The sequence below is a fragment of the Dasypus novemcinctus genome, chromosome 3 (assembly GCF_030445035.2).
Source record: "Dasypus novemcinctus isolate mDasNov1 chromosome 3, mDasNov1.1.hap2, whole genome shotgun sequence".
Taxonomy (NCBI): domain Eukaryota; kingdom Metazoa; phylum Chordata; class Mammalia; order Cingulata; family Dasypodidae; genus Dasypus; species Dasypus novemcinctus.
Genome location: NC_080675.1, coordinates 139916893 through 139932275, shown reverse-complemented (window position 1 = coordinate 139932275; position 15383 = coordinate 139916893). Strand labels below are relative to the sequence as shown.

General features: G+C 34.6%; 1 protein-coding gene across 6 annotated transcripts in view; it reads left to right on the top strand.

The window, feature by feature from the left end:
- The window catches only part of DPP8 (dipeptidyl peptidase 8), a 66877-nt gene that overhangs the window by 20328 nt on the left and 31166 nt on the right, over positions 1-15383 (top strand). For all 6 annotated transcript variants that reach the window (XM_071214244.1, XM_071214245.1, XM_023587270.2 and 3 more), the window contains 7 exons: positions 5333-5506; positions 6285-6453; positions 10746-10856; positions 12194-12322; positions 12986-13047; positions 13856-13956; positions 14998-15175. In XM_071214244.1, coding sequence (XP_071070345.1) covers positions 5333-5506; positions 6285-6453; positions 10746-10856; positions 12194-12322; positions 12986-13047; positions 13856-13956; positions 14998-15175 — 924 coding nt within the window. The remainder of the gene's footprint in view (positions 1-5332; positions 5507-6284; positions 6454-10745; positions 10857-12193; positions 12323-12985; positions 13048-13855; positions 13957-14997; positions 15176-15383) is intronic.

Genomic DNA, 15383 nt, shown 5'->3' with positions numbered 1-15383 from the left:
TGAAGTAGTATTTCATTGTTGTTTTGATTTGCATTTCCTTAATGATCAGGATTATTGAGTATCATTTCATTTGCTTACTGGCCTTTTGTATATTTGGCAAAATATTCAGATCCTTTGCTCCTTTTTTTAAATTGGCTCTATCCTTTTCCTTTTAAACTGTTTGTGACTTTATATTTAATGTGAGTTTCTTGTAGGCAGTATATAGTTTGGTCTTGCTTTTTTATCCAGTCTGAAAATTTCTGCCTTTAACTAAGGTGTTTAGACCATTCATATTTAACATGATTATGAATATGGTTAGGTTTAAATGTGCTATATTGCTCTTTGTTTTCTATTTGTTTTATCTGTTGTTCATTCACTCTTCTTTCTTTTTCTGCTCTCCTTTGGATTGTTTTTATAATTCAGTATTATTTCCTTTGGCTTATTAGCTATAACTATTTCCTTCTCATTAGTGATAGCTTGAAGATTTATAGTATATATTTTTAACTTACACAGTCTATCTGCAGGTGATATTATATCACATCACAGGTAAACACCTTTCACTATAATTTATGTTCATTTCTTCCCTCCCAGCCTTTGAGCAATTTTTGCTGTGAGATTTTACTTTTACATGTTACCTTACATTATTATTTTTAAGTAATCAATTATTTAAAAAATATTTAAATAATAAGAAAAACCTTAAATATTTACTTATGTAAATACTGTTTTTGGTGCTCTTCATTCTTTGTATAGATCCATGTTTCCTTCTAGTATCATTTTTTTCTGCCTAAAGAATTCCTTTAATATTTCTTTTAGTGTAGATCTGTTTATGTTGAGTTCTTTTCAGCTTTGGCATGTCTAAAAGAGTCTTTATTTCACTTTCAGTTTTGAAAAACATTTTTGCTGGATATATACATCTCAGTAGACTTTTTTTTTTTTTGTCTCTCAGCATTTTAGGATTTTGTTCCATTGTTTTTTCACTTGTACTGGGTCTGAAATCTGCTATCTTCCCTATCTTTATTCCTGTGTATATAGCATGTCTTTTTTCTCTAGCTGCTTGTAAGATTTTTCCTTTTTCACTAGTTTTGAGTTTTTATGATGTGCCTTGTGTTTTTCTTCATATTTCTTGTGTTCGGGCTTATTATTTCTTCACATTTTTTTTCTGTCCTCTCTCCATCCTTCTCATTCAGGGTCTCTACCTGTATATTAGTCCTTTTGAAGTTGTCCCATGCTTAATAATACTCTGTAAAGTTTTTTTTTTCCTTTTTCAGTTTGGATAATTTCTGTTACTATGTGTTCAATTTCTTTTTTTTTTTTCCTCTGCAGTGTCTAATCTGCCATTAATCCAGTGTATTTTTCATTGCAGACATTGTAGTTGGCATTTAGATTTTTCACTTAGAATTTTTTTATGTCTTTCATGTCTCAGCTTTTGAACACATGGAACACAGTTTTAATGTCCTTTCCTACTAATTTTATCATCTCCGCAGTTCTGTATTGATTTGGTTAATTATTTTCCCTCCTCATTATGGGTTATATTTTTCTGCTTCTTTTGCCTGCATGGTAATTTTTTATTGGATTCTAGATATAGTGACTTTTATCTTGTTGTGTTTGTACTCCTATAAATATTCTTGAGCTTTGTTTTAGAACATAGTTAAGTTACTTGGAAGCAGTTTATTCTTTTTAGGTTCTGCTTGTAAGGTTTGTTAGGCAAGATCAGAGTCTATTTAGTCTAGGCCTTAACATTCTTCACTACACAGGCAAGACTTTCTGAGTACTACAGCCAGTGTTCAATGGAATTTTGGTTTTCCATTCAAGCTGTTGGGAACAGGCACTACCATCCAGCCCTGTGTGAATACCAGGTAGTTTTCCCACGGTTTCTTTTGGGAGGTTCTTTTCCCCACCTCTTGGTAATTTCATCACACACATATGATTATGCTGAATACTTGAGGGAGACCCCCTGCAGATATCTGGAGTTTTCTTTTTCTGTAGCTCTTTCCTCTTTTCCCTACTCTGTTCTGCAAATTTTAGCTGGTTTCTCTGTAGTCTCAGCTACCTCTCCTCAACTCAGGAAGTCTTCCAGCCTCCGTCTGGGTTCTTCCTCCTTAAGCCATGGTCTGAAAGCTCTCAAGGCAGTAAACTGGAGCAATTGGTTCCTGTTTGTCAGTGACCACTGTCTGTTGTTGCCTGATATCTAGCATCTTGAAAACTATTATTTCATTTATTTTTTTCAGGTTTTTTGTTGTTTCAGGCAGGAGTGTAAATTTTTTTTTTTTTAACATTTAAATCTATGATCCATTTGGAATGTGTGAGGAATAGATTCAGTTTTATGCAGTCATCCCAACATCATTGATTTAAGACCACCATTTTTTTCCCCACCATTTTTTTCTTACTAATTTTTATATTCAGTTTTTATTTTGGATTTTTATTCTGTTCCATTAGTCTCTCTGTTTACTTATGTGCCAAAGCTATTATTTTAATTATAGAGGTTTTAATATTTTAATATCTTGTAAAACTAGTCTTGCTTCCCATAGTTGATCTTTTTCAGAGTTCTTACCATTTTGCTTGTTTATTCTTTCAAATAAAAAATTTTATAATCATAAAGTTTTAAGTAAATAACTATTCTCTTTTAAAAGTTAATTTCTTGGCTCTGACACTTTTTTCTGATTATAAAGCATTAAGATATTAAGTATGAATCAAGCTTAATGACCTTCAGCAGAATAAGAGGAGAAATTAAAACATTATCATAGGCTCAGAATTGCTCTTGACTTCAGTAGAAACAGTCTTAACATCATCTAACCTTATTTTAGGTTTGCTAGTACATAATTATATTTACCACCCTTGAGCAATGTTTATTTTCTGTGTACTGTCTATTTTGGAATGATACATACTGCATTAGTCTGCCAAAGGGCTACCAATACAAAGTACCAGAAATCTGTTGGCTTTTATAAAGTGTATTTATTTGGGGTAAAAGCTTATGGCACAGGGCTGTAAAAGGTGCAGCTCAGGATTTCTTTCTCACCAAAGTCAGTAGCCATGTATTGAGGCAAGATGGTCGCCAATTACTTGCTGGTCTCTGCTTCCTCTTCCTCCTGAGGCTCCGTGAGTCCAGCCACTTGAGGCTTGTGGTTAAGTGAAATTCCCTCTCTCCTGCTATAGGGCTTGTTTCTTTCTAGGCCTCCTATGTCAGTCTCAGTTCTGCTTTCTTCCAAATCTCAGCTGTAAGCTAGCAGGCAAAATGTCTCATCTCTCCCTGGGGCTTCAGCTGTATGATTTTTCTCCTTTCTGTCACATGGCAGGATTAAAAATGTCAGAGTTGGGGAGTAGATATAGCTCAAGTGGTTGAGCACCTGCTTACCATGTATGAGGTCCTGGGTTCCATCTCCAGTGCCTCCTAAAAACAAATGAACAAATGAAAAAACCAGCTCTCATTGGGGAGCAGATATAGCTCAGTGGTTGAGCACCTGCTTCCTATGTACAAAGTCATGAGTTCAATCCTCAGTACCTCCTAAAAAAAAAAAAGGGGCAGAGCTCTTCTGTCCTATGTATCTATCTGTGTGAGTGTCCCTTTATATCAGACCCAGCAAGGGGGCAGAGACTCAATCTGAGTCACACCCACTGAGGAAGTCAAATCCGGAACCCTAATCTTAAAAGGTATTCTAATTAAGAACACTGCAGCTCAGTTTAATGCAATCAAAGGGTATCACACCCAGAGGAATAGATTAGTTTACAAACATAATCTTACTCTTTCTGGGTTCGTAAAATAATCTCAAATTGCTACATATACTGACAGCAGCATGATTATCTAGACTCCTTTTGAAAGTGTTACTCCTTGATAGCAGAAACACGTTTTTTAATATGTCTCCTTTATTTATCGTACTCTGATAGAGAGTAAATAGGTTTTTTTTTTTTTAATATATCTCCCCCATGCCTCCCTTGTCTGTTTGCTCATTGTTTTTGCTTGTTGTTTGTACTCTTCTGCTTGTTTTTTGTTTAGGAGGCACAGGGAACTGAACCCAGGACATCCCATGGGGGAGGCGGGTGCTCAACTGCTTGAGCCACATCTACCCCCTGCTCGTTTTGTTTTTGCTCATTCTCTGCTTGTTGTCTTGCTAGTTGTTTTTTGCTCGTTGTCTCTTCGTTGTTTGTCTTCGTTAGGCAGCACTGGGAACTGAACCCAGGACCTCCCATGTGGGAGGTGAGCGCCCAACTGCTTGAGCCACATCCGCTTCCCAAGGGTAAATAGCTTTTTTGTTTGTTTTGTTTCTGTTTTTTGTTAATTTCTAGGGTAAATAGCTTTTAATGAGGGAAAATATAACTTTTTAAAGTTAACATTAATTGGGTTCATTTTGTCTTCTTTTTAGAGTCTTACACACATATCAGATGTTTCTAACTTGGGACCACTCTTCCTGATTACCAATCATTAATTACATTCTTCAGGAGAGATTGTAAAAGATATGCTGTAGGTAGGAAGGCAGAGTGACACAGACTCTGTTCTCAAAGTTGTTTTATTATTTAGTTAGGGAATATATTGAAAAGGGTAGAAAAACAATATGAATAGCCAATTGAGTAAAATTAAGAAAATCCTATATAAATTTTGAGAAATAAGAGATAATTGTATACCATAGTGAATCAGAAAACTTTCTTGGTCGAGGTTGTATTCAAGCTAAGGTTTTGGGGTATAAATAAAGCTTGGATACATAGAAGAAAGAATAGCTTTTCAAGGGGAGGAATTGGGATGGACAGAGGCCAGGAGACAGAAAATCACACAGTGAATTTTAGGTCAGTGACCTAGGTTTTATTAGAGGAATATAGGTGGAAAGATACTAATAATAGCTGCTCTTTCAGAACTTACTTTGCAGTCATTGTGCTAAACTTAACTTTATATATTTCTGTTTAAGTTAGTTTTTACAAAGGTGAAGTAGATGATCTATTACTATTTTCAAAATGAGGAAAATTACTTTTGAAGAAATTAAGTTTCTTACCCAAGGTCAGACTTCTAGTGAAGAGTCAAATCTAGGATTTCAAACAAACCATTTGACTTCAATGTCTGTGCTCAGTTTAATCACATGCAAAACTGTTAAGTTACAGTTATGTCGGAGGAGCTCTTGAATGCCAGGCCAAGGTAATGGGACTTCATTCTTGTCCTCTAATACATACAGTAATCATCTAAAGACTCTTTACTAAGAAATCTTTGAGCAGACTTTCTAAAATTAATTTGCTTAAAGTTGCTGGCAAATTTTGGGGTCACTCAAAATGTAGACTTGATAGTGTTGAAGATGCTAGAATTTCAGCCCCAAAGCAAAAAGTAAGCTTTCAGAAACCTGAAATCAGTGACTTCTCTTTCTTTCTTCATCAGGCAACACTGGACTATGGAATGTATTCTCGAGAAGAAGAGCTATTAAGAGAAAGAAAACGCATTGGAACAGTTGGAATTGCTTCTTACGATTATCACCCTGGAAGTGGAACATTTCTATTTCAAGCTGGTAGTGGAATTTATCATGTAAAAGATGGAGGGCCACAAGGATTTACTGTGAGTTTAAGTGTACCACTTGTTAAATCTTTTTTGGGGTGTCCTAAAGGTTATTTTTACCCAAACCAGAAGGGTAATTAGGAAACAAACAAAAAACCTTTGTTTACCCACCAACTAAGAAATTTAGTAGTAATGAAAATAAGAAATAGGGATATTAATTACTAATTTTAAGAATTGTTTCTCTAAATTAAGAATTTTTAAAATGCTAAAAACACATGCTATATAGTAAAGGGTATTAATTTCCATTTTCTGTGCTAACAGGATCTTTTAGAAGATGATGTTATCACGAGGCAATTTGTTTTTGTTTCCCTTGGGAGCTTAATTCATCTTAATAAATTATTTGGTTTTATTCCAGCCACTTCTTTATGTGCTATTAGAACTACCCTTTTCATAAACTTGTGATGACTTTGGCTTTTATTACATTCTTATGGGCAAGCTATTTTATACTGGGAAAATTAATTTAAGTACTTAGTAAAATACTCAGTAAATAAATGTCTAATAAATAAAAATATTGAATAACAAACAGGTTTGGGTATCAAAATTTATGAAGTACTATTGTATTGTGTTTCTTTCCTGTCTTACTACCCTTAGCATTATAATTCATAGTATAAAAATGCGTCTTTCCTTATACATTAAGTATGAAAATATTTTTTTCTGGGGAGCAATTATAATTGACATTTTTATCTAGAAATATTTTTCATCTTATAGGAAGAGTGCTAGTAAATAATGTATATGTATCAGCCTTATACTGGTCATAACATGTTGTTTACTTTTCTAGCAACAACCATTACGGCCCAATTTAGTGGAGACCAGTTGTCCTAACATACGAATGGATCCAAAATTATGTCCTGCTGATCCAGACTGGATTGCTTTTATACATAGTAATGATATTTGGATATCTAACATCATAACCAGAGAAGAAAGGAGGCTTACCTATGTGCACAATGGTAATGCGTAGTTCTTCAGAGCTACTTCCCTAAAATATATTTTTAGAATTCACTTTACTTTTGCTTGCATTTTGAAATTGAACCAAACTGAATTTTAAATTTAAATCCTTAAAATTAAAAAAATAGAGAAAAGGACAGTGAATAACTGGTATGGACCACTTGTGTAAAGCTATTTGGTGTTAATGTTCATTTTCAAATACCACAATGGTAGTACCTCTGACATTGTTCATTAAGCCTAATAAGACTGCTAGAATTTTCCCAAAACTGTTCTAATTAAAATAAAATTTTATTTTTAAAATCTAGTCTTGTTTTTTAGGAAACAAACAGAAAAACCGAATACACGTTATAAGAATTAGCTGAAAATTTGTCTCTCCTTTTTGGAAAGCCTACTTAGATATTTTGTCATACTAGGAAAGACAAAATTTACATTTTATAGAACTGTGTATAGTATAGAAATACTTAATTCTCTTTTATTGAAATGGCTAAGCACTACTCCAAGCACGGAAAAGATGTGGCTGTTTTCCTTCTAAAGCTTGCATACAAGTGAAAGAAGAGGAATAGTGTATTGCTTTTTCTTTGAATACGTAGGGGAAAAAAACTAAGCTCTGTGATGAAAGATGGTCAGTGAAAATATGTCTGCCCAAGTTTTGCTTAATCTAATGTTCATAAAGCTAATTTACCAGGTATCTTCCTCAGTTATTTTAGTATACAATAGTATATTAACAGCAAAACCTTTCAAGAGGATTATCAGTATAAAAGCCTTTACCTGAATAGTTTACATTGGCATTAGAAAGAGCATTGAATTAGGAGTCAAGAAATGTGTTCTACCTTTTCAGTAAATCGACAAAAATTATATTAAATTCATATGTGTCACGCAGTGTGACAGGTACTAAGGATATAGAATTGTAAAAGACATAGTCATGGTCCTCAAGGAAATTAAATAAACAACAATAAAACAGAAAAACAGAATAAGAAACAAGGGTGTTATGAGAGCACCAATGGGGGACAGTGCAAGGCTGCCCAGAATAGATGACATCTAAACTGTTCTTTTTTTTTTTTAAGATTTATTTATTTATTTAATTCCCCCCCCTCCCCTGGTTGTCTGTTCTTGGTGTCTATTTGCTGCGTCTTGTTTCTTTGTCCGCTTCTGTTGTCGTCAGCGGCACGGGAAGTGTGGGCGGCGCCATTTCTGGGCAGGCTGCTCTTTCTTTTCACGCTGGGCGGCTTTCCTCCTCACGGGCGCACTCCTTGCGCGTGGGGCTCCCCCACGCGGGGGACACCCTTGCGTGGCACGGCACTCCTTGCGCGCATCAGCACTGCACGTGGGCCAGCTCCACACAGGTCAAGGAGGCCCGGGGTTTGAACCGCGGACCTCCCATATGGTAGACGGACGCCCTAACCACTGGGCCAAAGTCCGTTTCCCTAAACTGTTCTTAATTAATGGTTAGATATTAGCTAGTACATGCCAAACAAGGGAGCTGCATGAGCAGGATCTAGATGCAAGAGACACTGCCGCCTGTGAGGAATTCTAAGCAATCTGGGATTCCTAAAGAATGGAGAGTGAATCAAGTAGCAGAAGATAAGAGTAGCAGATAAGAAGGACCAGGGCAAGAATAGCCTGTATTTCATATAAACGAGTAAGAGTCTTACTCATGATGTAGGGGTCCATTGAAAAGTTTTTAGCAGTTGAATGGTATGGTCAGAATTGTATTGCAGATAAATCATTTTGGATACTTTGTAGAAGGTATATTTGAGAGGCACAAAACAGGAGACTGGGACACCAAAGTTTGTTACAGTGATCCAGGTAATATGGCCTAAAACTAGAGCATGGGATAGAGAAGAGTGGGTGACGTAGGGAAAATTTAATTTATTGTGCATGTAGGTATGTGGCTGTTATTAGTCAAGATTAATGTTTTAAGAATACAGTCTAGAACCAGATTATCTGGGTTTGAGTTCCAGCTCTGACATTTATTAGCTCTGTGTCCTTAGGAGAGTTATTTAACCTGTCTCTCAGTTTCCATGTCTGTAAAAAGGTTAATAATAGTACTGTCATCCTAGAATAGTTAATGAGGATTTGAATGAGTTAATATTTGTGAAGTGTTTATTTAGGATAGTGCCTGAAAGTGAGTAAGTGCTATGTAAGTTTTCAGGTAGGAAGGTAGATAGGGAATGAACATGATCACCTTTTTCTACCTAGTCACAATAGTTTTCCAAGTGAAAGTCTCCTTTTAAATGGATTTAGTCATCATATGTATGTGTTTATTCTCCTTCTAATGTGATGGAAGAATTTTAATGAAATAGAATACCAACCTCTGCCCTCAAATGACATACCTTATTGGGAAGACAGGATGGTACCATTTATTCATTTGATATATAGCTAAGAATTGAGATCTGTAATTAGTTAAAGGAAATATCAATGAATGGGACCTATCCTTATAAGTAAAAGTGATGAAAATATAAGACATTAAGGGAGGTAAAACTTTGGAGTAGTTGAAAAATACAAGAAAACTGAGCTCTGGTCTTTGAATTCAAAAATTCAAAAAGCTCTGAAAATGAGGTATGTTTTTTTTTTTTTCATTAATTTAGTTCTAAAACTCAACTGGTAGCAAATCCTGACCTGAACTGACCTCAAGATATTTATAATCTTAATATTACTTGATGTGCCTATTCATAAGTTTGCTGCAGGAATATTGGTATATTTGATTACAGGGTATTTGATTACCCTGCTAAAGTTGTTACATAATATGTGATGGATGTACAATGTGTAAAGTCCTCACAGTTATCGATTCTAAGCATTTCTGAACTCAAAATTTTGAGGGATTATTGGTTCATATAACATTTATTTCAGACAATATAGAAAATACAGATAAGCAAAAGTAATAAATTGAAACTTGCCTATGAAATTAAAATCACTTTGAGATGTTACTATTCACCCACTAAGACTGGCTAAAATGAAAAAAATTGAGAATACCACAGGTTGGAGAGGAACTTTCATACATTGCTGGTAGGGCTATAAATAACACAGCCACTATAGAAAACTGTTGGCATTTTCTTATAAAGTTAAACATACACTTACCATACTATCCAGCCATTTGACTCCTAAGTATTTATTTAAGAGAAATGAAAACATATGTCCACAATGTTTATAGAAACTATTGCTAATAGCCCCAAACTGGAAGCAGCCCACATATTATCCACGAATAGGAAAATAGATTAAAAAACTGTTGTATATTCATATAATGGAATACTGTTCTGCAGTAAACAGGAGCAAATTACTGATAAATGTAACAGCGTTGATGGATCTCAAAAAGAGGCCAGACAAAATATATATGGTTGGATTTCTAGACTGCAAAACTAACCTATGGTAATAAGAATCAGATCAATGATTGCTTTTGGGGCAAGCATGGGCATTGACTAGGAAGAAGCATGAGAAAACAGTAATTCTGGGGAGTTGGAAATGTTCATGACTTTAAAGAGGTGTGATGTACAAGTATATGCATTTTTCAAGAATGTAACAGTACATGTAAGATTTGTTAATTAAACAGCAACTGAAAAAAGGATTTGCCCATTATCCCACTACTTGGAGATAAGCACTAAAAACATTTTGGTTTAAATACCAATACTTAAAATTTATATATGTATGTATGTAAGTATGGATTACATTTTTATAAATGTAATCACAATATATGTATCATTTAGTATTTTGCTTTTTTGTAAACTTAAGTCTATTGTAAACATTTCCCAATGTCACAAAAGCATCTATAATTATGACTTTGTGATTTTTTTCTTTCTTTTAAACAAAAATTCCCTTCAAATTATTAACTGTAAACCTAAATGTAGAACAGATAAAAGCTGAGCTGCTCTGGTTGAAGGGAAGGAAGGGGAGAGAGACATGGTTGAATTACATGATCTGTAAAATCCATTCTATGTCTAAAGATATACTTCCCTGTGTAGGAGAGTTAAGTCACTATGAGCCTTTACATGTGTTCTTTTTCTTATGATCCTAACTAAACAAGAAAATAACAATTAACTGTTATAGAGCATGTTCTAAATGCTTTATATGAATTAAATCATTTAGTCCTTGTAACAACCTTACAAGGTAGGCTCTTACCCCATTTACATGTAGAATATGGCAGTGGTGCAAATTGCTAAATGATGGAACTAGATTTGAACTCTGTCTAGTTCCAGAGTCTGCCACTATACTGCAGCTGCCTCTCTAAATGAACTGATTTTTGCTTTGTACCTATGCAAGTTAGCTTCCTGTGATAATGTTGCCTTTTATATTTGTCTAGAGCTAGCCAACATGGAAGAGGATCCCAGATCAGCTGGAGTTGCTACATTTGTTCTTCAAGAAGAATTTGATAGATACTCTGGCTATTGGTGGTGTCCAGAAGCTGAATCAAGTAAGGGCATTCAAAGTAATATATCATAGGTCATTTAAACATATTAGGAAGTTCAACTACCATTTGGTTAAGTGCACAGATTCTGTATATTGGATAATAGATTTTAAAGTGATGAAGATTGATTCTGCTAGTAGTTATTTTGAATATATGCCATGCAGGGGTGTCCCCGCATAGGGGAGCCCCACGCGCAAGGAGTGCGCCCCATAAGGAGAGCCACCCAACGTGAAAGAAAGTTCAGCCTGCCCAGGAATGGCGCCGCACACACAGAGAGCTGACATAACAAGGTGACGCAACAAAAAGAAACACAGATTCCAATGCCACTGACAACAACAGAAGCGGACAAAGAAGAACATACAGCAAATAGACACAGAGAACAGACAACTGTGGGGGTGGGGAGAGAAGAAAAATGCTAAAAAAAACTGAATGCAAATCTCATTAATATATCCTTCTGTGTGATACATTTTAATAATGTGTAATACTGTGTTTTAAGTTACAAAACATTTTGCCATGAATGTATTTGTTAGAACATGATTTTGACATGACTAGAGAAACCATTCAAAACAACTAGACTATTTAAACAGCGTTTGTTTTTTATAGGAAATATTGTAAATGTAATTAAATAATTACTTTTTCAACAAAGAATATACTCATTTTAAGGTATGCAAAGACCTAAGTCCTTCAAAAGTGTTTTTCCTGTCTTAAATATATATATATATATAGTAACTTCAGTTTTTGCCCTCCAAAAATAACCTTTAATTAGTAAAAGTGGTTTAGGAATAATATATCTTTTTTTTTCCTTCTCTTCCCTTTCCCCCCAGTTGTCTGCTCTCTGTGTCCATTCACTGTGTGTTCTTCTATGACTGCTTCTATCCTTATCAGTGGCACTGGGAATCTGTGTTTCTTTTCTTTGCGTCATCTTGTTATGTCAGCTGTCCCTGTGTGTGGCACCATTCTTGGGCAGGCTGCACTTTCTTTTGCACTGGGTGGCACTCCTTGTACGTGGGGCTTCCCTATGCGGGGCACACCCCTACGTGGCATGGCACTCCTTGTGCACATCAGCACTGCATGTGGGCCAGTTCCACACGGGTCAAGGAGGCCCGGGGTTTGAACCGTGGACCTCCCATGTGGTAAGCAGATGCCCTATCCATTGGGCCAAGTCCACTTCCCAGGAGTAATATATCTTGACACTGCAAAGACTAGTAATATCTTCATACATAAGAGGCAACATTTTTACATAAATTATTTTTCACTATGGGCAATCTAGTACTAGAGGGAGTGGTTAATTATGGTTAATTCAAGATTAATTCTAAATTTTCAACATCTAAATTCCTTTTAAGCTCCCAGTGGTGGCAAAATTATTAGAATTCTGTATGAAGAAAATGATGAATCCGAGGTGGAAATTATTCACGTAACATCCCCTATGTTGGAGACGAGGAGGGCAGATTCATTCCGTTATCCTAAAACAGGTACTGTAATCTATTGGCATTTATATGCACTCATTTCCACTTTCCAGACAAGATTCTCTCTGCAGTCACCCAAAGATGCAATCCATATTGGTCATTCATACCCTTAGTAAAGATGGGTTCATTAAGTGTCACTGTAATAGATTTTGAATTACAGACTTTTTCGTTATTTTCGAAGGTGGGGATGTGCACAAAATTGGTTACTTGAAAGAGTGAATAAGAAGTAAATAAAAGCTCTAAGGGATTGCATTCTTAATTCATTAGTAATTTTTCTCCATTTTGCTGTTCACAGTATTTCAGTTGTATAAGATAGAAAATTTCTCTCCTTTATTTCATACTGACTCTTGATATTTTTTAGCCTTTTTTTTTTTTTTGATACCCTTATTAAAAAGTATGAATTTGAGATGGTGCTCTGAGACTCTTTTGCAATAAAGCCCTGACTAGGTACAATATTCCTGACTTAACTGAAGTGTAAAGATGATTGTTTTGGCAAAATTAATGAGTATGATAAAATGCAGCTTCTCTAGTTTCCTGCTTAGGAATGAAAATATTCATTTCCTGAGATCATTTAAATAGTAAAGGTGTTTTCTAACAACAACAAAAAAAGTTTGAGTAATATTGAATGCATTGAAATGCATCACTGTTCATTTTTGTCTCTTTCTAAAGGCACAGCAAATCCAAAAGTCACTTTTAAGATGTCAGAAATAATGATTGATGCTGAAGGAAGGGTAAGTATAAAATATTGAGTTGACTGTGTCATTTCACTAGTCTAGTAAGTTAGACTGGTAGAGATATTAAATATACCTTTTTACTTTTTGGATTCACTGAACTTGCTGAGACATCTGTGAATCACGATTTCAGGTTGACCTAATTTTCTATTTTCAAAACTCTGCTTGTTCCCAAGATAGGAATATGGGGGGGATAAGTATATTTAGCACTCCTTTCCAATAGTTAGTCTTTACCTTTGTTAATTCTCTAGATGAATGTTAAAAAAAAAAAAAATGGTATTGTGGTTATTGACTGGTTAGTTACCTTCTATATTGGATTGATGTCTATGGTGGATTAAATATCTCAAATTTCTTTTGTACTGCTGCTTTCCATTTGGGGCAGTCAAATGCTAATTATGAATGGCATGTACACAAGGTTAGTTTAAAAGTAGTCTTCTCTGCTAGACTTTTAAAGGAAAAATATTTGCTTAGCCAGGGCCATTTCCTTAATAAATTACACAGATAGATTTTATGCATATACTTACACAAATATATGTAGGGAGCTGGGAATTATTATTTTTCTTAAACCCTAGAATAGATCAAAAGTGAGGAAAACTGAATTTTACCAGTAATTATTAAGAGTTCTCTTAGGCATAAAGGGGTTCAATATAGGTAACGTGCAGTTTAACTGCAGGTTTTGCTGTACCTTGAGTATAATTTTTGATACCTAAGTCTAAAATTCTATCATAGTATTAGATAATGGTTTAAGTAGATTAGTGAGCCAATTATCTAAGATTTCTATAACTTTATTTTTTTCTTCTTTTAATAGATTATTGATGTCATAGACAAGGAACTAATTCAACCTTTTGAGATTCTGTTTGAAGGAGTTGAATATATTGCCAGAGCTGGATGGACTCCAGAGGGAAAATAGTGCGTATGTTAAATTGTCACTACTTTACAATTAATTTGGATTCTAGAATTTTAGAAATGTCTATGCTGTTAGATTTACCTTAGAGTTGGAGCTGTTTTCACATGTAATCCTGCAGTATAGTTATTTCTGCAGATGAACTAAGTAGACTTGTAATTTGTAATGCTATAAGCACAGGTGCATTCTGTCTCTTACTTTAGACAGTCATGCTTACACATTGTTATTTGTAGTTAAATTTTATGACTTTAAGGCTCATATTTAAATGTTTTGATTTTTATTGTATAATTTAAGCAGAAATTTATAAAGCCTGTTGTGAAGATGATTGTGCATAATTTCTGTGTCTAAATACAGATAACACGACTTCCATGAATCTGGCATTTGTTCATTGGCATTCATTCATTTATTCATTTATAAATAAATAAATTATATCTGTACAACCTAAAATTTCCCATTTTAGCCACTTTCAAGTATATAATTCAGTGGTGTTAAATACATTCACAGTGTTGTTTCTGCCATCACCTGTGTCCATTATTAAAACTTTTTTATTACTCCTGGTAACCTGTTATCTACTTCTTGCCTCTGAGTTTTCATATTCTAGTTATTTGATATAAGTGAAGTCATAAAGTACCTGTCCTGGTGATACAGTAGTTCTATGTTCAACTTTTTGAGGAATATCTACTGTTTCCGCAGTAGCTGCACCATTTTGTAGTCTTACCAACAAGGGCTTGACTAGCGTTTATTGATACTAGAGGGAATAAACTATTTTAAAGGCCACCCGTGGTTTTGGAAATTTAAAGAAAAACATTTTTTAAAAACTATTTAAGTTTACCTTTTGAAAATAAATGCAGGAGTGGGTGTAGCTCAGTGGTTGAGTACCTGCTTCGCATGTATGAGGTCCCGGGTTCAATACCCCGTACTTCCTTAAAAAATAATAATGAATACAGAGTATTTTTAATTAACTATTTATAAATGGTAAGGGAATATTTTTCATTTTCTAAGAACTTGCTTTATTTCTGGTACTTCTCTTTTATTCGTTTAAATAGTGCTTGGTCCATCCTACTAGATCGCTCCCAAACTCGCCTACAGATAGTGTTGATCTCACCTGAATTATTTATCCCGGTGGAAGATGATGCCATGGAAAGACAGAGACTAATCGAGTCAGTTCCTGACTCTGTGACACCACTCATTGTTTATGAAGAAACAACAGATATCTGGATAAATGTATGCATTTTTTCCTATACTTTGTTAAGTATTTTCTCAGAATAATAAAGCAAATTAACTTTCATAGCATACTATGAAAATTAAATTTTTTTTTCAGTTCAAAGGAACCATGAATATTATTTCCTTAGTTTGATTATTTCAAGTCTGACTGAAGGTTCTAGAATGAAATGGTTTATAGATAGAAAGCACATGCCATTAAAATGGCCTC